This window comes from Falco biarmicus, chromosome 2, assembly GCF_023638135.1.
Source record: "Falco biarmicus isolate bFalBia1 chromosome 2, bFalBia1.pri, whole genome shotgun sequence".
In the NCBI taxonomy this organism is placed as follows: Eukaryota; Metazoa; Chordata; class Aves; order Falconiformes; family Falconidae; genus Falco; species Falco biarmicus.
The window spans coordinates 37707030-37732291 of record NC_079289.1 but is presented as its reverse complement, the minus strand read 5'-3'; the positions used below and the strand labels follow the sequence as shown (position 1 = coordinate 37732291).

The following is a 25262-nucleotide window of genomic DNA, read 5'->3' as shown; positions in this document are numbered from 1 at the left end:
TTGTGCGCTTAGCTTGCAAAATAAATTTCCAACATATTGCAATGTCAAAATAAGGTCCAGCTGAGGAGGCTATGCAATGTTTAGAATGCTGCTGTTCTTCCCACAAGAGGGAAGTTTAAAAGATCTTTAAACGTTGAGCTAATTGGACTTGACTTTCCTTTCTTCATTGAAGAATGAGATGTTTTCTCTTAAACAATGTTTGAAGTAACAAACATGAGCTGTCATCTCCAGTGATGGTATATATAATCATTATATAATTGTCTGTATTTTGTTCAAAGATGCCGTTAATATTGGCACTGAAACTATTACTTTGAGGTTATTAGCATGAACAGAGTGACTTACACCTCTAAGCTGTTTGTTTATTCTAGTTTGCACTTACATCACTTTTTCAAGGTTTTTTTCATGCTCAGAAGAAGTATGATTTGTATCTTTATTTTATTTTATTTGGAATAGTAGTAAAAATTCTCTAAAATAGCATGAAAAGCTGAGAGATGGAATATGCTATGTTGTTATGTGGCATAGTAGTTCATATAGTCCATGCTTGCTCTGAGACTCTTTCCCATGCTGTTTGACTTCAGCAATGTTTTTCAGTTGTGAAAATTTAGCTTTTTAATGAAATTAGGTCCTCAACAATATCATGAAGCAGCCTGTATATACTAAATAAATATTATATATCAAAATTATGGAAAAATGGCATCTTGATAATTTTTATACATACTAATTAAAGAACGCAATACTTTTTTTGCATCTAGGCGCCGGGGAAAAACATCATCAAACTGTTAATAGGTAGCTAATTAATGGCATAATTTTATGTGAACATTTGGCAAATACTCTATCAGTTGCAGTAAGTTAGGAAGAAAAACTTTACTTTCATTGAGAATTGTTTACTACTTTTTCCTCCTTTTTACTAATGTGGACTATTATTTCCATTTCAATGGTATATAACTTGGGATAAAGAATGTCTAATTTCCTGTGTATTTAAAACAGCTAACACAACCTAACCCCATTTTATTCTCTATGTAATTGGCATGGTTAACAATATTAAGAAATACTTCTTTGACACTATGCTGATAACCTTGTGGCTCTTTTAATTGGTATTAACAGTAGAGTAAATTGAAAGTCAGTGCATCCAGTAACATCTCTATATAGTTTTTGGCATCAGAATTGAGTCTTAAATATTTTTGACAGCATTTGAGTCGTCTTGTGTTGCTTTTGGAAGGGACTGAACGATTTTACTTAAGAAAAGGGTAAGAAAAGTTTAACAGCCAAATGTGAGGTGAGGAATAATGTCCTACAAGAGGACAGTGATGTCAGCAGCTACTTTGATTGAGTGAAAGTCAGCGTAATAGAATACAAGTAAAAATGCTCACAGTATCCTGTATGAGCACAGTCATAGGTATAACAAGGCATACTCTTAAAAGGATGGCAGGTCCCACGTATTGGGGATTTTTAAGGCATATAAATGATTCAAGAGTATAGATTGCATTTTTTTGACAAATGATTGAATACTTGCAAGCCTAAATCAAATGGAAAATTCAGTAGAACTTAGGCTCCAGATTTACTTTGCAAATTTGGATCTAGTCATTTTTATGAAATGATTTCATCCAAGTTTCTTGTTTCTGGGTAAAACAAGCCTGTAATAACTTTGAAAAGGGGACCATCTGAGTTTAAACTCAAAAAAGCATTTAAGACACCCATCTTCCTTTGGAAGTGGTAATTTGCTTCAAAAAATTGATATCTACCTTCACATATGCCTAGGTTACTAAATACATTTAATTATCCAGTTATATGACTCTTTCTGCCTTTAAAAACCTTCACAAGTACGGGTGATGGCCACGCTATGAAAATATGGTGCTGTGTTTCTTGATTCTGAGAAGAACAAAAGCATACGCAGGTTTGCAAGCATATGACTATTTTTATTTATTTATGTAAGATACCTCAGATAGTATGGTACTCCTCCTTTCCAGAAATGTATTGCTTTCATCAATTTTGTGTAGCTTTAAATATTGCTCAGTGTGTCTTAATGTCACAGTTTCTGAAGTTAGAAAATTATTCTTAATCCTACTCTTTTTATGCTTAAGAAATAAAATATATTCTCTGCCTCTCCTCCATCTCCCTCACTCCCTGCTTTTCCCTCTCTTCCTGCCCCTGCCCCGTTAGAAATTAAATCTAGTTCTGAAAGATGTAAAAACTCCAAAAGTCATATAATCCAGATGATCATTGACTAATTACTGGAATGTTTCTTAGTCAAAATTCTTTCTCATACTTGATCTCTGATATTCAAAATATGTTTCATCTCTAGTAGTTCAAAAACTTTATCTGAACACCATAAAGCTGGCTTTGATATCAGCGGCTTCTTAATTTGTTTGTTTGTGTTTTTTGGTTGTTTTTTTTTTTCCTGACACTCAATATTGAAAACTTTCATACAGCACTTGACTATTTCTCTTTTTTGAAAGTTTTGTGGGCAGTTTTTCTGTATGTGAAAATTATTTTACCATCAAACAACATTTTAATCTCAGTAAAGTTTAAGGAAATGTAGTATATTATAGAGGTGGTTATATGGATGTTGTATATCAAGATGATAAATAAGTGGGTTATAAATTTCTAATTTAAAATATATCTTTTTATGCTTTGTACCCTTTCATTTTTGCTCAATGTTACTGATTTAGTGCTGGACATCTTCATTCATAATTAACAAATGTAATCTTTTTTACAAAAATATTTTCCAAATGTAATTAAGTTAAGGATATATATGACTACTGTAATAAATCTTTCATGTTGAAAGTCAGTCTGGCCATGTCCAAATGAAGCTCCATAAAATTTATGTTTATTTTTTTTTAAGCATCATCATTCGCACATTTTTAATAGTTCTCCTATTTCCCTACCAAAATCCTTATCAGAGCACAGACACTGTATTGAAGCAGTCTACTCTTTAGCTATAACTTACTCTTTTTTTGGTTTATTTAGACTTTTGCTCATAAGTCTATCTTTTCTTATTGCCTGACGTAACTTTTGTGATAAACTACTTGATCCTTTGCATATGACAAAATACTGTAAAACAAATGACTTGTCATAGTCCTGAGAATCAAAGTAGGGTTTCAGTTCTTAAAATAGTAGCTAGTTTTGCACTAAAACAAAACAGTGATAAAGGATTGTCTAGGTCTTTTTATCCTCTAGAAAGAAAAGGTTTGATAAATGCTAAACTATCATAAAATGACAATTGTTAAAACAGCTAAAAGACTTGAGTTATAAAAAATTAAAAGTAGTAGTATTAAAACAAAACATTCAAGCTGCTTTTAAAAACTTTAACACTTTGGATACATCTGTTCTTTAGTTACAACTCTAGTATTTTAACTCTGTAACAAGAGGAATATCTATACTGCAATCCAAGGGTGCTATTGCAACTTCAATAAACACATGGAGTTAGCTTTGAATTAGCTAATAGAGCTTCTGAAGATAGTATAGCCACTGGATTGACCACCAGTTTAAGGATATTTTTGGGGTACTAGTTGGAGTTCAACTCTTTCTTCTTAAGTTAGGGAAGTATGTTAAGCAAAGTGTGGCTATGACTTTTCATCTCTCTGGCCCTGGAGGGAAAATCAGTATGTCCTAACTGGCTGAATTTCCTGTAGAAGAGGAAATTAGGAACTTTTGTGGTTAAAATCAAGGTTTTTTTAAGACTTTCAGATGGAGATCCTGTTTGCTACCATAAGTAAATTCTTTTTTGTGGATTGTATATCACTAAAGCTATTTATTTGAAGAATAATAAAACAGATTTTGCCTTAATTGTCGATCTCTGCCATTTCCATCAAGTAATGGGGAAGTGATGGAGTTAATCTTTCTGATAATTTCTTGAAATATTGTACTAGGTGGTGAGATAGCTGTGTTTGCTAGATCTTACTCATTGACAGAAGTATTGAATCTCTATTTCAGTTGAGAAAAGTGATCTTCCCAGTAGACCAGGGAGTGTTTTAAGAAAGAACACACTCTCTCGTTCCCTTTACTATGATGGAGGCTTAGCTACTGAGTAACCAGGAACACAAGTCATAATCTGAGAAAGAAAGCAGGCTAGGGGGACCCCAACTATTATCTAGTAGTTATAGTAGTTGTCTTGGGAAGGGACAGAACTGAGCTACTGACTCAAATTATATACCATAATTAAATATTTGAGAAGCTCTCTACTTCTAGAACCTCAGAATAGCCATTTTTAGGCAACCTAGCTGATTGTAATTACAGTGGGAATTAGGGGCCTAAATTTAAGTGTCTATACATAAACATAGGTGTTGAAGTGTTCAGGAACCTCCAGGGAGTCTGAGGATTCTTCAGCTGATCAGATGGAAGTAGCATGTTTAGATTCCCTTACCTATGTTCACAAGACATTCACTTGTGTAAATGTTCAGGCTCCCCCTGGACTCCTGAATTCAGCTGAAGCTGAGTCCCACCTCTGAATTCCTACTTCTGGCAAGTTTTCAGGCTAAGTAGTGTGTAATGGGTTAAAGCTGTTGTTTTGAAATACTAGAAAATAAATTATCAATTTTCAAAATACTTTTTGTCTAGCACTAATAATTCTTGCCATCCTATAGATGGATATGTTACACTTGAAATACTTGTTCTATTTGCTTCTTGGTGTTCTGTTTGCATAGTTCCTATCAAGCATATTCCTTCTTTAAAAATAATGTTTAAAAGAAGACTACAGAAATGTTTGTGGAATCAGCAAAATATGCTTGCTAGCAGTATGGACTCACTTTTTACGCTCTCAGTTATGTTAATTTGTGTGTTGCCCATTTACATTCTGTCTTCAGGGAGGAGTGTTGTCTTCGGAGTATATGGTAATGATGTATATGTAATACCATTTGGCTACAATAATACAAGCAACATAGAATCTGAGCTTTTTTTAATCTATTTTATTTTTCTTGATAGAATTTGATAAAACATCTTCCTGGACATGAACAATTGAATGCATTGTCCAAGTTCAAGAGCGAGTATAATAATTTGTCTGAGCCGGAGCAGTTTGGAGTTGTGGTGAGTTCTGTTTTGTTATCACTTTTTTATTGTCCATTCCTGAAATACAGTTGTGATATAATATTAAAGAAACAATACCAGCTGCTCCTTCAAAGATGTGAGGAGGTTCCAGACTGGCAGAAGAGTACAAGTGCTGCCTTTTAGTTGACTTTTAGTTGACATATCCATGGATGTGGAAAGCCTGATTGTTGGAATATGATTGTTGGAATTATTTGGGATTCTCTTTCTCCAAAGAAGTAATTTAGTTTTTTGTAAGAAAAAAAAAAAAAAAAATCAGTAGTATTTTCTGTGGCAAAGTTTCACTGGGAGACACAGAGCTATTTTTGAATTTCCACAACTAAAATAGTTTGGCTTTACTTTTGTTTGCATTAATAAGTCTTAACTTTTCAGTGATGTTTACTACACTAATGTTTTTCTTTCTATTCTCCATGTATATTAGAAGAAAATACTGTAGTTATCATCATGTTAACATATTCTGTCTCATTCCTCCTATGTTTTTATAGTACGTTTTGTCAAAGGTACTTGTAATCTTTTTTTCCATTCCCAGAAGGAAAATGCATTTATAATATCTCCCAGGTTGAATTAACAAAGGAAGACTGGAAGAGAGAAAAGAAAATGCTGCTAGTTCAGTGTTGGCAGTTGACGCTTTTTGTGGAAATACAGTTTGGAAATGATTTCTATATAGCTCATAATTAATAATTTTTAATTATTTAATCCAAACACAGAATAAGGCTATTTCTTGAGTGCATATATCTATATAAAGTCTTTGATTTCTTTCTCATCCACTCCTAGCATTTCAAGCTAAGATGGTCATTCTTAGCTTCATCTTGGAGGATTTACCTGGGAGAGAATAAATCTTTTAGTTATCTGTGGGCTTCAGGAGAGGGAGTATTGTGTCTTTGTAACAGTAGGCACTTGCTGTTGGTAATTACCTGTGTGGGTATCAAATAGCTGTACTTAACTACTGGAAAAGCTGGAGTGCATGTATGGGATATAAGAGCAGCAATCACTATTATGAATCAACTTAAGAATCGTAGAATCATTTGGGTTGGAAATGACCTTTGAGATCAAGTCCAACCATTAACCCAGGACTGCTAAGTCTGTCACTAAACCATGTCGCTAAGCACCGCAGGTAGGTGTTTTTTTAATACATCCAGGAACGGTGATTCCATCACCTTCCCGGATTGCCTGTTCCAATGCTTGATCACCCTTTCAGTGAAGAAGTTTTTCCTAATATCCAATCTAAACCTCCCCTGGTGCAACTTGAGGCCATTTACTCTTGTCCTATCACTTGTTATATGTGAGAAGAGACCCCATCTACTTACAACTTCCTTTTAGGTAGTTTTAGAGAGCACTAAGGTCACCCCTGAGTCTCTTGTTGTCCAGGCTAAACAACCCCAGTTCCCTCAGCTGCTCTTCATAAGACTTGTGTGCTAGATCCTTCACTGCCCTTCTCTGGACATGCTCCAGCACCTCTGCATCCCTCTTGAAGTGAGGGGCTCAAAGCTGAGCACAGTATTCGTGGTGCGGCCTCACCAGTGGCGAGTCCAGAGGCACAATTGCTTCCCTTGTCCTGCTGGCCATGCTGTTTCAGATACAAGCCAGGTTGCTGTTTGGCCACCTCAGTGCACTGCTGGCTAATGTTCAGCCAGCTGTCAACCAAGACCCCCTGGTCCTTTTCTTCTGCCAGGCAGCTTTCCAACCACTCCACCCCAAGCCTGTAGCATTGCATGGGGTTGTTGTGACCCATGTGCAGGACCTGGCACTTCTCTATGCTGAACCTCATACAGCTGGCCTCGGCCCATCAATGCAGCCTGTCCAGATCCCCCTGCAGAAGGTTGGTCTCGTTTTGAAGCACCAATGCATTGAATTGGTGCTGGTTACAGATGTGACATAGGCAGTTGTCTTTGAATATAGGTACTTGTAAACCAAGGCTAGTTCTGAAGTGATGCTTTTGCTGAAAGATGTGGACCCTGTTCATTTTCCATCCATCTTAACAAGAATGACAGATATTGTATATATAATGTAATGTTGATTTCTATGTTTTTGGGAGTCTTCTAGCTACAGTTTGGAAGCCAGAAAAAAATTAGGAACACCACCACGGTTTTTAACACTTTTATTTATTTTCCAAAGTTTTCATATATAGTTTTCTGATTAAAGCCAAATTATCAATTTCTCTTGGTCCAAATGTCTTAGTTACAAAAGGTAATGAAATATTTTCGTTTTAATTTCTTGTTGAGATTATATCACATATTCAAGGGATCTATTTATAGTTCATCCTGATCTTAACCTTACTTTATATGATTAAATTATCACCACTCTGAAAACGTTATTGAATAAAATCCTTAGAAGTATTCTCCGTCAACAAAAAAAATCTAATCAGAATATTTGTTGTTTTATGAGATGTGAAACTAATGCTTTCAGAACTTCTGTTGCTTGCAAAGAACAACAAATGTCTAAAATGAGAGAAATTATTACCTTTTCACTTGTTTTGATGTATGTGTTTCCTCAATTCAGCAAATAGAAGTAATTTCACAAAGGTAGGTTTCACACTGGCAAGTTTTAGGTTTATTTCCAGTGTAGTTTATATTGCAGAGCTTTAGAAAGAGAGAAACAGGTTAGCAGTTCAATCTACCATGTCCAACTGTATTTAACTTTTTGGTAGTAAGAATTGGTAAGAGGCTGTGATAATGATTATTATGTTGGAAACTGTTCTCCAGGTGGAAATTTTGGTTTAAATCTGTAATTTCATAAGTGAGAGTTCCTACGTTTATTTACTCAGTTGTGCTAATCAACATAAAGTTAAGATGCATCAATATATTAATGTCTGTTAATAAAGAAGCAGAACCAGAAACCACCACCACAACAACAAAAATCTAAACTCCAAAAGAATCACTGTAATAATTTAAAAAGATAATTTACATTAACTTAAATTGTACCTTCTGACTTGTCCAATTCTCTTGAGATTTTCCATGGTTCTGGGCTTTGAATGTTTTTGTTTTCTCACTTGCATATTATTTCTCATTCTTGAACATGAACTACTACTGCAGCTGATGTACAGCAGACATTAACTGGGAATGCTTGGAAAATATAGCCACATCTATGGTATAGAACGCCTCTTATCTGATAGAAGAGATAGTCTCACTTTCATCTTCCCTCCACAAATTTCTTCAAAACCTGTAGGGTGAAACAGCTATGTTAGTTTCTACAAACTCCTTCCTTGTTCTCAAAGTAAGTCTTCATCTTAAATGCCATTAAAAAGTCTGATGAAATTAGTAATCAGGCATACTAGGTTTAGTCTGGAGTCTTGCATGTTCAAAATGTAATTAATACATTGTAATACATACATTTCCTAAGAATATATTTCTTCATAGGCCCATATCTCAATCAGTATATGAGATTGGTGGTGCCTTAGGAATGAAATTTCCTTGTGTAATGAATAAAAGCTGTTGGTAGAGTTCCTGGCTCATTTGATCTAGAAGTTAAAATGTTTGGAGAAGAGTTGATGAAGGACAAAAGGAAGGGGGGATAAAGATCGGTTAGGAAGAGTGAGTATAAAAAAGCAAATAAAGCAATCTCTTCCATTTCTGCCTCTACCATAGTCTTTTAATATAAATCTGACTGACTCAGACATTTAGATAATGCTGTGAAATAGATAACACGGGATAAGAGGAGAAAGATAGTAATGAAATATTTTACAAAGACTTTGTCGAGTTCTATTTTCTGTTTTTGTTTCCTGTGGTATTTGGTGCCACAGATGGCAAGTCTTTCTGTGCTTGTCAGAACTGGACCCTCCATGTAAATATTTTGGGGTTTTATATTTAAGTTTTATGTAAAAAACAAGCATTAGGTTTTTTTTTTTTTAAAAAAAAAAAAAAAGTGTCTGTTCTGGAATTTAGCTTTATAAATGCTGCACTAATATTAAAAGTTCATGGTTTTCCAGAAAATTTAATATTAGATAACTGAAAGAGTAGATTGCTGATGTAGAGAGATTTGTATGTATCAGTCTTACTGAGAAAACTTCAAGTGCGCTGTTCTGAATAAAGTAGGCTAAATACAATGCTTGTCCCTGATAACCTTGTTTCAAACTCTGTCTGCCAGGACGACAGAGATAAACATGTCTAAACTCAGCAGCTTCATTTGAGTCCAACAAATTGCCGCAAAATGCCAGTAAAGATGGATTCACATGAGTAAATTTGACCATAAACTGGACTGGCTGAGGAGTAGACACCTATCTGACCATGCCAAATTCTTCTAACAGTAATATGTATGTAACTGTTTCATTGGGAAAATACTTATACAGGACAATTACATGCAGGGTTATGCATTTTAATTGAATTTGTAAAATACAGAGTTAAGTAGCAAGCATATTTTCTACTTTATTATCAAGAAAAAACATTGATTCAAAAAGAGGTATTTAAAAATGAATTCCACATAAGCTAAAGCTTGCTTTACTACTTTTATTTTGTATTTGAACTTCACTCAGCTGACAAATCTGGTTTTTGCTCTTTAACAATGCCAGACTTAATACAATTTGGCATACTAACAACAGTAATAAATTTGTAATTTAGTGTGTCAATTTTCCAATTGATAGGAGCCCTAATACTAAATATGAGATGTCTTTTGGAAAGAAACTTGCCTTATGGGGAAAAAAAATGTTTAATTTTTGCTGTCATTAAACCATTGTAACAGGTGTTATTTTTAATTTTAAAGAATAATCTCTAGTTTTAATTCTTTCAGAAAGACTCCTGTAGTATTTGAGCATTTATTAGCAGTATTTTTAATACCATATTATTGTCTATGCGAACAGTATTCTCACTATTTTACAACTATAGAATTGGCTATCCTGATCAGTTTTGTCTAAAAAGGTACTTTAGTTGGCAAGCAAAAAGAGGTTTGCTTAATAACCAGCCAACATTCTGTGGTCTAACTCTTTTCTGCTACATGTGTTGTTATGAGTAATAAAATTTCTGAACATAGTTACACACATTTGTGATACTCAGTTCAGTCACATTACTCCTTTAATTATTCCCATTTCAGCACTACCTATGGGTTACTTTGTAAATGAGGTTATATTTTAAAGCACCCCTGCAAGTTAATTCAAGATTTTCTTACATCTTAAGTAATCAATTTTAGTCCACTGTCCATTTGCTGTGTGTTTTGAAATTTGGTAGTATTTAAATAAATGTAAAATTATCTAGTGTAAGACATTGATTGACTTGTATTGACTGACAAGATGCAACATTATTGGTAGACATTTTTAACTGTTAGTTATTTCTTTCAGACAAACTTATTCAGTTAGATGGGACTGTCAGTGTGATGAGAAGAGTTAGACCAGTAGCACTATAGGTCAAGTTTTCTGGACATGGCCCAACTGATTTGATAATTTTTTCTTAAAAATTTAGGCAGTGTGATAACTCAGTAAAACATTGCATTAAATAATGAGTTCTTGTATCTCAAGAGTTGGTGGAGTTTCTTCCCTGAAGGAACAACCAGGTTCCCACTGAACAGTGCAGGTGTGTGTTTTCCCTAGTTTTCCATGCAAAGCATTTAAAAAACCCCAAACAAACCATACAAAAAACAAACAAACCACCCCCACCCCCACCTCAACCAAAAATACACAAAAAACCCCCAAATCCTGTCATTAGGTGCAATTCTTTTATTGTCACTCCTTGTATGCTTCTAGTAGAGATGACTTCAGAGAACAAGCTACAATCACTTTTTAACAGGAAACATTCTCCATTTCTCTTGGGGGGAGTTTTGAAAAAGTTGGTCTTTTTTACTTTTTGAATATTGTATGCTTTTGCTTTTCATCAAAGTTCTTCAGTCTTGTTCAAGCTCTTCTATATTTGGTTTTATTCTGGCTGGGGAGCAGGCTGAGAACTCATTTCTTTGAGAACTCCTATTGGCTCAGATAGGAATCTTCTCAGTACAGCTGGTTTTAGTTTTGGTTGTTTTTTTGCTTAAAAATACTGGTTTATGCTTCATTTTTTGCTATGCTTTTCAAATTAGGAGAATCAAACTTAAACACACAATACAAGACTTTCAAGCTTATCTTTTAGGTGAGTAGTGTTGTGTTGTTAAAGTATTTCAGAGCATTCAGAGATCCTATGATTAACGTTCCCCTAAAATTGTGATTAATGGAATGACTAAACTATTTGTCTCCCAAGGAAGAGTCTAAGTGGTGAATAAATGGTTTATTAGTCCTTGTGTGATAATGAAAAATTTTGTAGTGGAAACCTTCCTTTATCTTTCTGGCTTAGAATTCAAATTCAAGATTTGGTACTCAGGAAGAAACAGCTAGACATGTACCGAGATACTGGCATCCTGAGACTGTTACAGTATTGTATGTTTTACTTCAACTAAAGTTAATAAACTTTTATTGTTGGCCTAAAGACATTGAGGTCATGACTCTAAACAGTTCAGGTTTCCTTCATGAGTGTGGCTTGTGGTGGTGCTTTTTTTTATTATTATTTTTTTTAATTTTATTTTGTAGTGACTCTATAGGTTCCTTCTGTGATTTCTGCAATTATTCTCTTCTTTTTACATTATTTTGCACTTTCATGTTTTCTGTTCATTCAGCAGTAAGTATAAAATAAATCCTTTATTAACCTTATCTTCTCTTCCAGACTTTAGGTTTTCTTCAGATAAGCTACTTTATTTTCCTGGACATTTTTTCTTTAACTTAGTCCAGGCTGTTGTCTCAGAACACAGATATTATCACCTGTTACTGTGGAGTTTGGTGTTTGATGTTACTGGGGTTTTTTTTATGCTTGCACACATCCAGGAGCTATTTTATGAAAGCTATTTAAATCTGTTCATCTTACTAAGCACTTTAACTTAGCTTCATAGTGTTATCTTAAGTTGATGTTGTTTTGAATGTGGTGTGTTGTTGCTCAGATTCTAGATGAAGTATGCTTGTACTTGTTCAAATTTAAATATACAATTGCATTTTGTTTTACTGTACGTCTGGTTTTGTACTTGGTTTTACTTAGTGCTAAAAACTTCCTCCTAAAGGAATCTAACCATATTTTCTTGGAGGTTTCATTGATTATGACTGATACTGGATGATATATTCTATAAAATTTATTATTGGGGAAGATTATCTTTGTGTTTAGAAATGAGTAGTCATATGACAGCCTGCTTGCAATGTCAGACCCATCCGAGATGAATGGGCTTTCGGCTAAGTGGTTATCCTGGTAGGTGACTGTTGTTTGAAGATTGGATTTTTTGGTGGTTTTAATTTTTTTTTTGTCCTCGTGCTTTCTCCAATTGGCAGTATAAGTATTATGTCACTTGAGGATTTAAAGCATAGAACAGTGTTGATTTGTTTTGCAGGTATTTTTTTTTTTCTACTGAGAAAAAACCTATTGGTTTACAGAATATTATTTTTTAATTTTGGATTGTAGCCTCTGTCATTGTATCAAATAAACAATATTGACATTACTAAATTATCTACTCCTTGAATCTCATTTGTTTTCAGTGAAGTTGATGTAATAGTTACTAGTTAGATTTATTAATTGTGACTGATACTTTAAATGTAGTTTTCTGTTTAATGGATTTTCGTTGACGAGCTATTGCCATACCACTGTTCAAGCCTTGCTTCTGAGTACAGGTATATAATTGGCTTTCGTCTGAAACAAAACCCAATGTATTTGCCATCAACAATGATGCTTTGCATTTCAGACATCTTTCTCCAAAGTCTTTTGTTCTTATGTAGTCTTACCCAGCCCTAGAAGTTTTCATTATACCTGGGGTATACAATATAGCCTATTTCTTAGAGTCTTTTGCATAAGAGATGATAAAGGTACTGAAACACTGAACTATTTTGCTAAAATTTACTGGGCAAAGAAATAGCTGAGTTCTTGAGGTATACTGATTAAGTGTCTTTCTACTACACAAACAAGATGACAAAACACTGGAGAACCATTGCATTCCTTTTTGAATTTGTCTGTGATTCTTCCTTTTCTTTGTATTCATAGTCCAGGAGTGAACTGGAAACCACTAGCAAGCTTTTGAATATTGTAAGAATGTGGTAATTAAACTCACATCATGTATCTTCTAAGTTTTTTGAGTATTCTAGTGAAAGAAGAATTTTAATCACAGAAATAATACATTAGAAATAAATGTTGGGATGCCAAGCCAACAGTTTAGATTTTTTTTAGAAGTAAAATGAGAAGTAATAACAAAATCATGATTTATCCCAGTTTAAGAAGGTATTTTTGCTAAATAACAAATGAGATTTCTGAAGTAAATGACTGGACTCTGGAAATCATTGTTACAAATAAAGCCTTTTTTTAACCTCGCATTTTTTGTTTGACGTTTCTAAATCAGGCCTGGGCAACTGTATGTTAGCTACAAAACTAGTATTTATTTAACTGCACTTTTTGTGCTGAACTATGCTACGTATCTTTTTTTTTTGCAAAAGGTTTGTAAAAGAAGATTGGGCATTCGTATAAAGAATTTCCTGCCCTATTAGAGCAGCATAAGGTAATTCCTTTGTTTGTATGACAAAAATTGAGGAGGAAATTTTCTGTAGGACAAGTCTCATGCTTCAACCATCTGCAGTATTTGTGTCTGAAACACCTAATATTTGACTCTTATGTCCATTGATTCATGTAACAGTTGCTTTTCTCTTACTTTCTGATGATCCCAGATTTTGTTGTCAGCTCGATTTACAATTTTTAAATCTTTTTTTTTCTCTAATGCAAACAGTTTGGCATTTAGTTTGTCTGTCTTTGCAAAATACTTATCTTTATCTCAGTTTTTTTGACAGATAGAAACACTTTTCCATGTACTCTTATCTCCATTCATGCTTGCAGTAACTTCTTTTTCTCTGATTTTACTTCAAAACTTGGTCCGTTGCATACTCTTTAGAATACATCTCACCTGTCATTTAGACATTCACTCTGCTGTATCAATATATCCCATGACTCTTATCCAAATATAAGTGTAGCTATATTCTTACTTATCTTTATCCCTGTTACAGCAATTATAGTTTATCGTTTTCTTGTATTCCAGTGTTGATTATGAGCTCTTTGCTGGTTTTTGTCCTTCTATCTTCATCATTTTTTGTATTTCAATTTTCTTCTCACCTTTACTCTCTAGCTGGTAAAAGTTCCTTACCTTAATTGTGTGGAATTCTTAAAGGCTGGGCTCCTTCAGAAGTGCATTGTACAAAGGAGTGGTCCTGTCTGTGTCTGGAATTCTCAATTGCTTCTTCCAAAGACGGAGGCCTACTAGCCTTGAATGTATTTATTAGTCCTGTTGCTGTGTCCTTTTACTGAAGCCCTGACAGCTTCACTGTTTCTGTTTTTGCTCATAGTTCCAAGAAATACTGGACAATTCCCTGCCAGAAGTTGAAGGATTTCTCTTATTTACTTGCACACAATTATATTGTGTGCTGTTCTAGCTGTTGCTTGATCATCTAGAGTTTCAGCTTCCTTTTGACTTTAATGGTTTTGTCTGGGTAGCATAAGATTATGTCTGTCTTCAACATTGATGACCATGCATCGTGTGTCCAGTTACAGCTGAGACAGAAACCAATATGCATGCATAGCTGTTTTAGCTGTGAGGCTGGTTGCTTAGATAATGTTTGTTTTTTTCCTGTTTTAGTACAGCTGTCAGGTATTGTGTGGCTTTCCAGGAGCAACAGGGCCTTTCTCTGGCTATGTGAGCTAAACCATCTAACGTTCCTTCAGTTCTACTCCATTAGGGTATGTTTTTTCCTTTGGAGTCCAGGCATGGGCGGTGCTCTGTCTTGAGTCCACTGTTGACACACCTGGGGACAGCTCAGTTTTTCTTCTCTCTTGCTTAGGCCTTCTGAAGCTCCCATCTGACTGCCAAGTGAAGGTGCTGGTAACTTCAGAAAAAAATAATGCTCATTTAGATATTCTCTTGAGAGAAAATTAAAAGGAAAACACCACCATGGGTGATCTCAAGAGTAAAAAGCAGGTAAAATAAAGGGATTTAGACCATGGAGGTACAGTTCATCTTCACAGGAAAATAACTTGCGGATGACAAAATAGAAGAAAAATACGGATATGTAGGAGATTTATTGGTAAACATGACTTGTAGAGTAGCTTTTCCAAAAGAACTCTTACAAACCTTTTTTGACAACAGATTATTGTGTAAATAGGAAGTCTAAGTTAAATGCTCTTCTGAGTTATTGTTAACAGTTGTGTAGGACTTTTTGAAAATAAGAACAAAGAGAACGGCAATCACTTGCTCAAATCATAATAAAAAATGTGATCCTATATTACATTGGTATTAATTTCAAGCAAGCAAGGTTAGGACCTTTAAAGATATATAGTGTGAGAAAAGAAATAATATATATTTATTTGAGAGACTACTAAAGAGTTCATTATAATTATTTTTAATAAAGCTATAATACATATGTGATTCAACATTTGTTCAGTGCTTTTTGAATTCAAGCGCTAAAGATTATCTTACTGTTCATCTGTATTAATTAGATCTGAGCCTGGGGATTTTTTCTGAGATACTAAAATTGTAAGCGTCATGAAGCAACTGATAAGGACATCTTATTGCTTGCTTGTTTGAAATAAACTTTCTGAACTTTCTTCTAAGTTGAAGGATAAATGCAAGAGAGAAGTTTACAGTAACTAAAGCTTTGAAGTTTCAGGTTTGCATGGGAAAATGAGCCATAGAAAAAAATCTCTTTGAGATTTTATGGAGAAGGAAAAGGGTTTTTTTATGTACAAAATCTTGATATAAATTGATTTTTACCTGCTTGGTACCTTATAGATTTAATTAACTTGTGATATCATACCCACATTCTTCAGAGCACCACCATATGCATGTCCAAGCATTCTGGCCAGGATCACAGAGGACAAGTGACTCTGAACAACTTATTATGTCTCTGTCGTTGTTCTTGATTGGTGACAGCATGCTTTTTTGGACAGATCTTACAAATGATCAGAAGTCATCAGTTGCTATGAGGTTGTCTTTTCTCAGAATCTCCCATCTTCAGCTTCTTGTAAACCTTGGCCAGGTTGCCACCTAGTGTTCTCTTTCCCTTGTTTGGAATCTATGTTTGAAATACATACTTACAGTTTGCTGGTGGGCTAATAAGTAAATGAATAATCATAGGGTATCTTGAGTTAGAAGGGACCCATAAGGTTCAACAAGTCAAACTCCCTGTTCCTCACAAGACTACCTGACACTGGATTATATGACTAAGAGCATTGCCCGGATGCTCTTTGAACTCTGACAGACATGGTACCATGTCCACTTCCCTGAGGAACATGTTCCAGTGACCAACCACCCTCTCAGTGAAGAATCTTTTCCTAATGTCCAGTTTGAACTCCCTTGGTGCAGCTTCATTCCATTTCCTTGTGTTCTATAGCTACCCTCCTTGAGGAAGTTGTCAACTGCAATAAGGTCACTCCTCAGCCTTCTCCAAGCTAAGAAACCAAGTGATCTCATCCACTCCTCAGGAGTCTTGCCAACAAGACCTTTCACCATCTTAGTGTCTCCTCTGGACACACTCTGAGAAGTTTGATGTACTTCTTACATTGAGGTGCCCAAAACTGCACACAGTACTTAAGGTGGGGCTGCACCATCATAGTGCAGAGCGGGACAGCCAGCTCCCTCAACCAGCGAGCTATGCTGTGCTTGATGTGCTGCAGGACACAGTTAGCCCTTTTGGCTGCCAGGGCACACTGTTGGCTCATATTCAACTTGCCACTGCAATTTGCTGGGAATGGTGTCCTATGAAGAAATACAGCTCATTCTATTGACCCTTGTGCTGCTGTGTTTTCTGCTGCATACATGCGTATGTTTCTATTTGTACTAACCTTACTGTTTCTGTTAAAGAACGATACAGCAGGAAGGAATCACATCAACCTAATGATGTAGCCAGAGCAAAAAGGGCTTTTGGTATGCTATTGGCCTGTGCAGAATTGCACTTTCCTAAACAATTTCTGGCCATGGTTTTGGACATAGCAAGAGATCTCATGAACTGTGCATCCAATCATATAGTTGAGGACTCAAGAATAAGGCAGAGGCAGATAGGCTTATTAAGACAAGTTATAATGGTTACAAAGCACATCGTCCCCTTTTCATCATGGGGAAGATGGATCAGCAAGCACATTATAGGGAAGCTAGGTACAAGCATGTTCCAGCTGTTCAGAACTGGTATCTAGCAGGCATCTCAGCACCTCTTGGACCTGACATCTCAGGGCTATTTTGGAGGCACAGAGGTGCATGGTCATGTTTGGTCCCATATCCTGTGGCTCCAGCTCTTTGCCCTCACCTTCCCTAAGTTATTTTGGGATGCAGTATATATAGATGAGTGTCAGAATACTGAAAATATAATTGATTCTTTAGAGAGTTGGATGCTGTTATGATAGGTTAGGCTTTATTGGTGCTCCAGCTAAGTATGGTCTATAACTACAGTTCCCCATTAACTCCCCAGCAGCACACATCCACCTCTCTCCACACGTCTCTCCACTCTCTTGCCCACACAACGACGTTAAGGTTTCAGGCCTATCCATGCCAACCTATGATAATTGCCTGTTGCACCAGGAACTGTTCCCAAAAGTAGTTTTGGTTTGGTTATGCTGCATGGAGGGAGCTGAATCCAGTAGTAAACATGTAGGCTTAGCAGTGTCTGTAATCTTTAGCGGTGTATAATAATCCTGGACATACTTAATCTATTAATATGGATTTAAATCCATAAATGTAATTCCATTTAAAAAATAATAGTTTTGGTGTTCTTGTAAACACTTCTGATGTGAAAAGTTGCTAATACTTGTCAGGGTGCTATTGGTGGACATTTGACCTTGGGTAAGGCACCTGTACAGTCTCACACCTGAGAAGAGTGTCTCAAGAGCCGTGTGTGATAGTTTCTGCTTCATTTCTTCTTTTAAATCTTGAGATGTTTGGAAATACTTTCCCATATTGTGTGGGAATGGGGAAAAAAAGAAACAGATTTTTCCTTGATCACTTTTATTTACTCAAAGATAAAAATGAGGGAATTTTGAAATATTGTTTCAGAAATAATTAATGCCCAGACCTTGTGAAATACACTGATAGCTAACCCAAATAGAATTCGGCAAGCAATACTCATGTGGCTTCACAGCTTGTTCGTTGATGGATGTGTTTTTAATGAGTTCGTACCAAAGGAAAAGATTTCACTAGAGTAAACTGAAGATTAGAGTGAGGCCTGATGAAGGCTGGTTTGTCTTAAATAATTCAGCAGACACTTAAAATGATCAATTCCATATTCAGCTGATGGTTTCACCTGTATGTCCTCATTGAGGATAACTGAGAATGTATTAATGATCTTCACTGTTGCCTGGAAAATATCATACTACTGGTGTATCTGCATAGGGGGTACTCTGCCTTTCCCAATACTTTATGCTTGGCACAGCCATACCTGGGGACATTTCAGTTTGTTTGAAATCCTGAAGCGGTGAGGAGTATCTGTGATGTGTGATATTTTGATCGTGTTAATTTCTGTCTGTAAACCTTACCTTCTTCTGTTGTCTTCTAAAAGTCATGTGTATCTGCTGCTCTGCCTTGTCAGTGTTTTCTATCAGTAATTCCAGCCTTTCCAGGACTGTTGCCAAAGATTAACTGTCTGTTATATGGCATCTGTGAAAGTAAAAAAATCTTTATGACAAATTGTAGTCAAGTTACTTATATTGTTTAGAGGGAAAACATCCTTAACTCCTGTAATGTTGGTGTTTTTCAAATCTTGAACCTGGATAGGATGGAGAACCAGGCTCCAGAAATACCTTCTGAAAGTCACCATCATCATCTGCACTGAGCTTAGTGCTTGCAGTTGCCATTGGATTGGATTATGTTACTTCCTCTGTGTCACTGAAAGATTGTGATGCTGAACCATGAAGCAATGTTCCTGTAAAGTTTCAGTACCAGTAGGTCACACTCTTACGCCTGTTCAGTTTTGGAAAAACTATTTCAGGTAGCTAATCTTAAGAATAGGTTAAAAAAAAAAAAAAAGTCTTACTGTTGTCTGATGTTAATTCAGGTGGCTGGAAGTGTTTGGCTGTTGTTTCTTCTAGCACACACATAGGCCATCTCTTTCAGTTCTTGCCAGTATCTCTACAATTTCAGATCAATAAGGTTGTTTGTCTGAAGGGTCCTCCACCTTTTGCTTCCAGCCATTCATTTTGCAGATTCCTCTGATTGTCTCAAGAGTCTGTCCTGAATCTGATTTGATGCTTTTGCTTCACTAGAAATGTAAGGAATCTTCTAATGTACGTGTTGTGGTTTGAACATTTTAAGAAAAAAAAAAACTTCTGTTATGAGGAAGGACCATGATCAATACACAATCCTGCCATTTTGAATCTCAGCAGCTTCAAGGTTTTCTTGGAATTTAGCTACCAAAATAGAGCAAGTTATCCAAGTGACTGGCTAATGGAGGGCAGCTGTTCTGAAAGAATCTTGAGGCTGGTCAGTACCTCTTGGATTCCTGGAGCTTGAAATTACTATGCGGATATTTCACCTGTTCCAGCTTCAGAATTTAGAGCTCCTATGGAGCCTAGGTGTGTTAGGATTTACTTTCCCTGTGATGATTTTGTAGAACTGGGGAACTTTCTCCAAGATACGCAAGCTGTCTTCCATGTCTGCTACAGTATTCATTTATGTGACACTTCATGTCAGACTGTTTTTGCCACAGATTATCTATGGTTCCAAATACACTAAATAACTGTAGGGATAAAAATTCCATGGTCATTATTGAATTCTTTATTGACAGGACTACAGAAGATCTGCAGTAGAATGCTTTTTCCTTACCAGTACTGTCATCATCATAGACACATACCTTCCTGCTTACGAAGTTAATTTGGACACCTTGTTGGCTCAGACTATACTAAATATGAATGTGCTAGAAACATGAGCTTTTTTGAAATGGGTCATATCTGTCACATCAAAGACATCATAATCAGTTGCCACTGTGGTCTGTTGCCACTGTGTATTGCTTAAATACTTACACAGCATCAAATTCCACTTTTATGTTGGAGTTGTTATGGTGGTTTAACCTGATGGAAAGTGCTAATCCTGCTGTCACAGTTTTCAGACATTCCCATCCAGACCTTCATCCTCTGTACCTTCCTGGCCTGTATGTTGGGAGACTCACAATAATAGTGTAGACTTGCTTTTCATTAGGAGCTGGATTCCTGGTAGTAGCCAGACAGATGAAGCATTTATTTTGGACCTAAGCTGATCAGATTTTTGCATCTGAAATACAGCTAGATCTGTTTTACTTTTAGAAACTTTCCTCCGTTTGGTTTGATGTTATATTATTCTACTTTGAATTCCTCAATGACTTCTGCCCTTGACGTATGATATAATTTATTTTTTTTCCTATCTGGCTGAATTAGAGGTTTTACAGAGGATTTTTATGTGTATTAAACTCTTGACTTCATTTCCCATGAGGAAAGTCTAGTGGCATCTGCTCCATATGCACCTTTTAATGAAAATAGCTTCTCTGACTTACATTAGGTCTGCTAAAACTAGAAGAATTTGGGAAATTCTGACCCTCTTACTCTTGGATGATTCCTTTTTAGGAAAATATCATTATCTTAAATTCAACTTGGAGAGACAAAAGCTGTCTCTGAGTTCCATTTTGATCAAGATGTCAGTGAATCTAATTGTATTTTTTGGATAAGACAAAAAAAAAATCACCTCGTTCTTTTCATGGTACAATGTACCTATTGATGAATTTCAGCATGAAGGCTGTAAACTCAGCTTATTTTGACAGCTGTGGTGTTGCCCCATTGGCAATTCAGACGTATTTCTTAAGACGGGTGACTTCTAGTGTGTTCAAAAGCAATGCCCCTATTTCTGACATCTGCAGACTGTCTTGCTGGTCTGTATTTGTTGAATGTAATGCCATCAAAAAGAGTGCCAGCGATTTTCTGCACTGTGCATCAGTGTGCTGTCATCCACAAAACAAGAGAAAGCTACCTGTGTGCAGCTAGGAGGTGACTGATAGGTGATGTCTCTGTGTCACAGTTCACTCCCTTCTCTTCTGTCCTGCATATGATTTAGGAAAATCTTGGATTTGCAAGCATTAGTCAGTGGTGCAAATTCAAGGTGTTTATAATTGAAACTGGAGAAAATACAGGACATGCCCTCTGTCAGTGCTAGGAAGGCTGAAGAGTTATCAGTTCAATTGTTTGTGTGCACACATACCCACACTGTAAATATAAAGCCCTTCTGATTTCTTGTAAGTGATTTTAATTTTGAGTCGGCAGTTCTTGACTTTATTATCATTTATTTGGGAAAAAGAGTGTCAAAGGTGAAGAAAGATGTACTACTTCCAGATCGCCATAAAAACATCTCAACAAAAATAGCAGTCCATTATTGTGGATTGACTTCCCATACACTGAAATGATCTTTGGTCTTTCTGTTTTGCTGGTGATCTTCACTAAGATTTGGGCATGCTGACTGCTCATTTCAGATTGAGCAGGGTCCTTTTTGCTTCAAACTTGGCAAAAGGTTTGTTAATGAATCAGTTCTTCCTTACTTGATTATTTTTTTTCTGCTTTTCAAGTGCCTGAGTCTAAAGATAATTGTTAAGGATTCACCCTTTTAACTAAGCACTCTGTAGAGTTCACTGATGCTGCAATAATGAAAACCACACATTTTCCACAGGGGATGCCCTTCCACTTTATTCTTTTAGTTGGCTTGGCTGTAACTGTTATTTTACTTTTTGGATGGGAATACTTTCAGGTGGTCTGACAGCCAGCCTCAGCACTGTTGATCCTTTAAGGAAAGGTATACTGTGGAACTGGAACCCTTGCAAGTGTTTTTTCTCTACAAGCTTGTGGTAAGAATGAATCACATTCAGTGATCAAAATACGTCAGTGTAACCTCTGAGACATGTTCCTTTACTTGGCATCAACAAAACAGACAGTGAAAGTACACATTTACCAGATGGCACAGTCTTGCAGGTGCCTTCTGACTTATGTCGTATTTCAGAGAAAAGCCTCTCTTTGCTGTTGGATAAAGGACTGTGAGAGCTACTAGTGGATAGCTGGAGAAGTTGTCAATTCCCATTTGGACTTGCACATAGCAAGAATATTCTAGTGGACTGTTACTTGAAAAATAGAACAATTTGTTACCCACAGGCTGTGTTCTCTGACATGTGTAGTCCACTCGCTCTTTAGCTTTCTACTTCAACTTCCCTTTTTAGTTACTTGTATCGTCTGTTTTCAGGATTCCACTATAAGGACATAGACAGACTTACATGCTTATATGTTGAGTATAAAAAAAATATAGGGCATGAACATAAGCCTCTCAACATCACAACACAAATTCTTAGCATCTCTTGTGATGTATGGATTTTACCCTTTGAATATATTTGTAGACTACATGTCATAGAGGAAACCATATATTGCTAAAGGAACTCTCCATCTCCCTTCTCAATTACTGACTTAGCAAACAGGTAAACAAATAGTGCCAACAATGTGTTGTACATGAACTACGGATTTCAGAGTGTTTAAAAACAATAATAAAATAAGCCCAGTGGCATTTCTGTTGCGTTTCTGCCATGTGCTTCTGTTCCTGATTTTTTAGATTACATATTTCTGCATCCATCCTTAATATTAATGTACAGAACTATTTAATTTGTTGTAGTTCAACTAGTCTGATGAAAACTTTTGCATATTTCATACACATATGCTTGCTCACGATTGTGTAACACATCTTTGTAATCTACAGTACCTGATTATTTCAGTTTCAAGAATCTGCCTGTCTGAGAAGCCAAGAGTCAATAAATGATACATGATCTGCTGGTTCTGTAATATCTTGAGTTTGATACCGATTTGAAATGATTAATAAAATTAATATATTGTTAGTAGTTTGATTTTGAGAGAATTGGAACAAATGAGTTGTTAATTCAGGTTAAAAGCATTTTTTGTATGTCCTACTAAACTCTTCATCAAGCACCAGCAAATCCTTTTGTTTAGGAAAGGAACTTCACTAAGGAAGCACCCCCACAAGACAGATGAGCTGATAGGAAGCTCATCACAAGCAATGAGGTCAGCAAAATTAGGGGAAAGGTAGTTCTGTCAGGGGAAGATCAGGACCACCGACCAATTGACCACCAGTTCATGAATCCCTACCCCCCTACACACAACTCAAAAAGAAGTGGAAATTGACCATGTGAACTAATTAACACAGGAAGTGAGATAATTGCTTAACAAATAGGAAACTGAATACTAAGTAATGAAAGAGTTATATAACTTGTAACTAATGAATGCTGATGTCTTGGCTTGTTGAAATGTATAGTGTAAACTTTTGACAAGCAGGGAGCTAGGCATTTGTGGGTTACCACCTAACTCCCTTCTTTGTGCAAAGTAGAATAAAGGAATAGGAATACCTCAACTCAGTGTGTGAACTGGCACTGCACACAGAGTAATAAACGCACCTATGGGACAGCAGTACCATTTAAAATCAATGCAACTTGCACTTTATTTTGTTAGTTCCCATGGTTTAATGTTACTGATCATCTCTATTGCACCCTGAGTAGGGACAAAAACTAAAAATGTGGATAATTTCAATGGAGTTTTGTGGGTTTTTTCTAGTCTAGTATCACATTTTTCCTGGCTGAACAGAGAACAAAACTTAAGAATATTATTCTCAATATGCTGAGTAGTAGTAGTACATATATAAATATAGTAAGTGAATTGTTTCACGAAAAGGAGTTAATGTTGGTTCTTCCTGATGGAGCTGGAAGAATGGTTTTGTCACACTTGCCTCTGTTCTGTGCCTTAATATTCATGTGGGTATTTATTCTTCAATTAGGTGTTAAGTTGTAAGAGTACTATATTCATTTTAAGTGGATTTTAGGTATTTCCATTTCTATTTCACTGTGAAATGCCCTGTTTAAATTCAAGTCCCATTATCCTTGCTTACCAGTTCTTAAGTAAGAATTTTACCAAACTGCTAGATGCTATTTAGTGTATGATGAGTACAGAATATCTGCCTACAGTTGATACTGAGCCAACATTCAAAGTGCTTACATTTATAGTGTTTTACTTAAGGACCAAACTGGAGGCAGTTTGTGGACTAAAGCTCAGTAACAGAGTTGATTTTCAGCCTAATTTCATCTGAAAGACATCCTGTTTACATGCTTTGCTTGGTGATGAAAACCAAAGTGTGGTTAGTGGAAAGGATTGCTTATTTTACTTCAAGATTTCTTATCTGAAGTAAAATGCAAATGGTATGTTATCTTCTATGGGTTGCATGTGCAGTCATCTTCCCTGGTGGTTTTGGGGTGGTCAACAGGGTCTTCAGAGTCTTCAGATGAAGTCTTGTAGTCTTCACTGTACCAACTGATTGACCTGCACAATCTCAATTCTGGGGCCAGAAGACCATGTCCTTCAATGCTGTTGCCATTCTCTTGTCCTGTGTATCTGTTCTCAAGACTGAGTTGTCTACTATGAGATTATCTGGGTGCCCCCTGGTTACCCCCATCCCTTATCTTACAACCATCCAGAGTCTCCTTTGCTCAACTAAGTATCTAAAATACTTACAACATCCTTGGTTTTGGGACCTTAACCCTTGCAGTATGTCTAGGGTGGGAATTCAGTGACCTGAGCTGTTTGGGAAGATTGAAACTTTTGTGGAAAATATCTGACCAGTAAATCAGAGAAAAAGCCAAGTCTTTTGCATGTGATTTACAGAAGGTACTGTTTTCCTCAGTGCATTTTGCTTTACTGAATTAAATGTATAAGGTTACTGTACAGGACTATAGTGGGGTATGAATACTGGTATATATTAACATATTGCTATATTAAGTGTTTCATAGTTGAGGTTTTTCAAAACTTATTTTCCTTCAAGTTTACAGTAAGCTCTTATTGAAATCAGCTTTTAAATATTTGCACCAGAAAATGACATTTGCCTAGTTTTGGTACATCCTGAGTTATACAAAATTTGTGAACTACTTTTATTACTTTGCAGCTACTGGGTCATAAACTTGGATTAGTTTTATAGGATTTGGTATATGAGTTGACAGATGTGATATATGATGACACTTTATCTTTTATTGCTTACACATACTAGTTATTGGGAAAGGATGGGGGCAGTTTGTATTAACCACAAGATGGGATTTCAGTTGCTTACCCAAGTGTCTCTCACTCATTCATTCATTCATTTGCTATCAGTTATAGTGGATATATTGCTTCTTCAAGCCTGTCACCAATAAATCATTTCAGATTGTATGCATTTGTACAGTGCCAAAGTGT

The 25262-nt window shown here is 35.9% G+C and overlaps 1 protein-coding gene across 1 annotated transcript in view; it reads left to right on the top strand.

The window, feature by feature from the left end:
• The window catches only part of DIAPH3 (diaphanous related formin 3), a 245857-nt gene that overhangs the window by 110711 nt on the left and 109884 nt on the right, over positions 1-25262 (top strand). The window contains exon 21 of the mRNA XM_056328634.1: positions 4921-5022. Within this exon, the coding sequence (XP_056184609.1) occupies positions 4921-5022 (102 nt within the window). The remainder of the gene's footprint in view (positions 1-4920; positions 5023-25262) is intronic.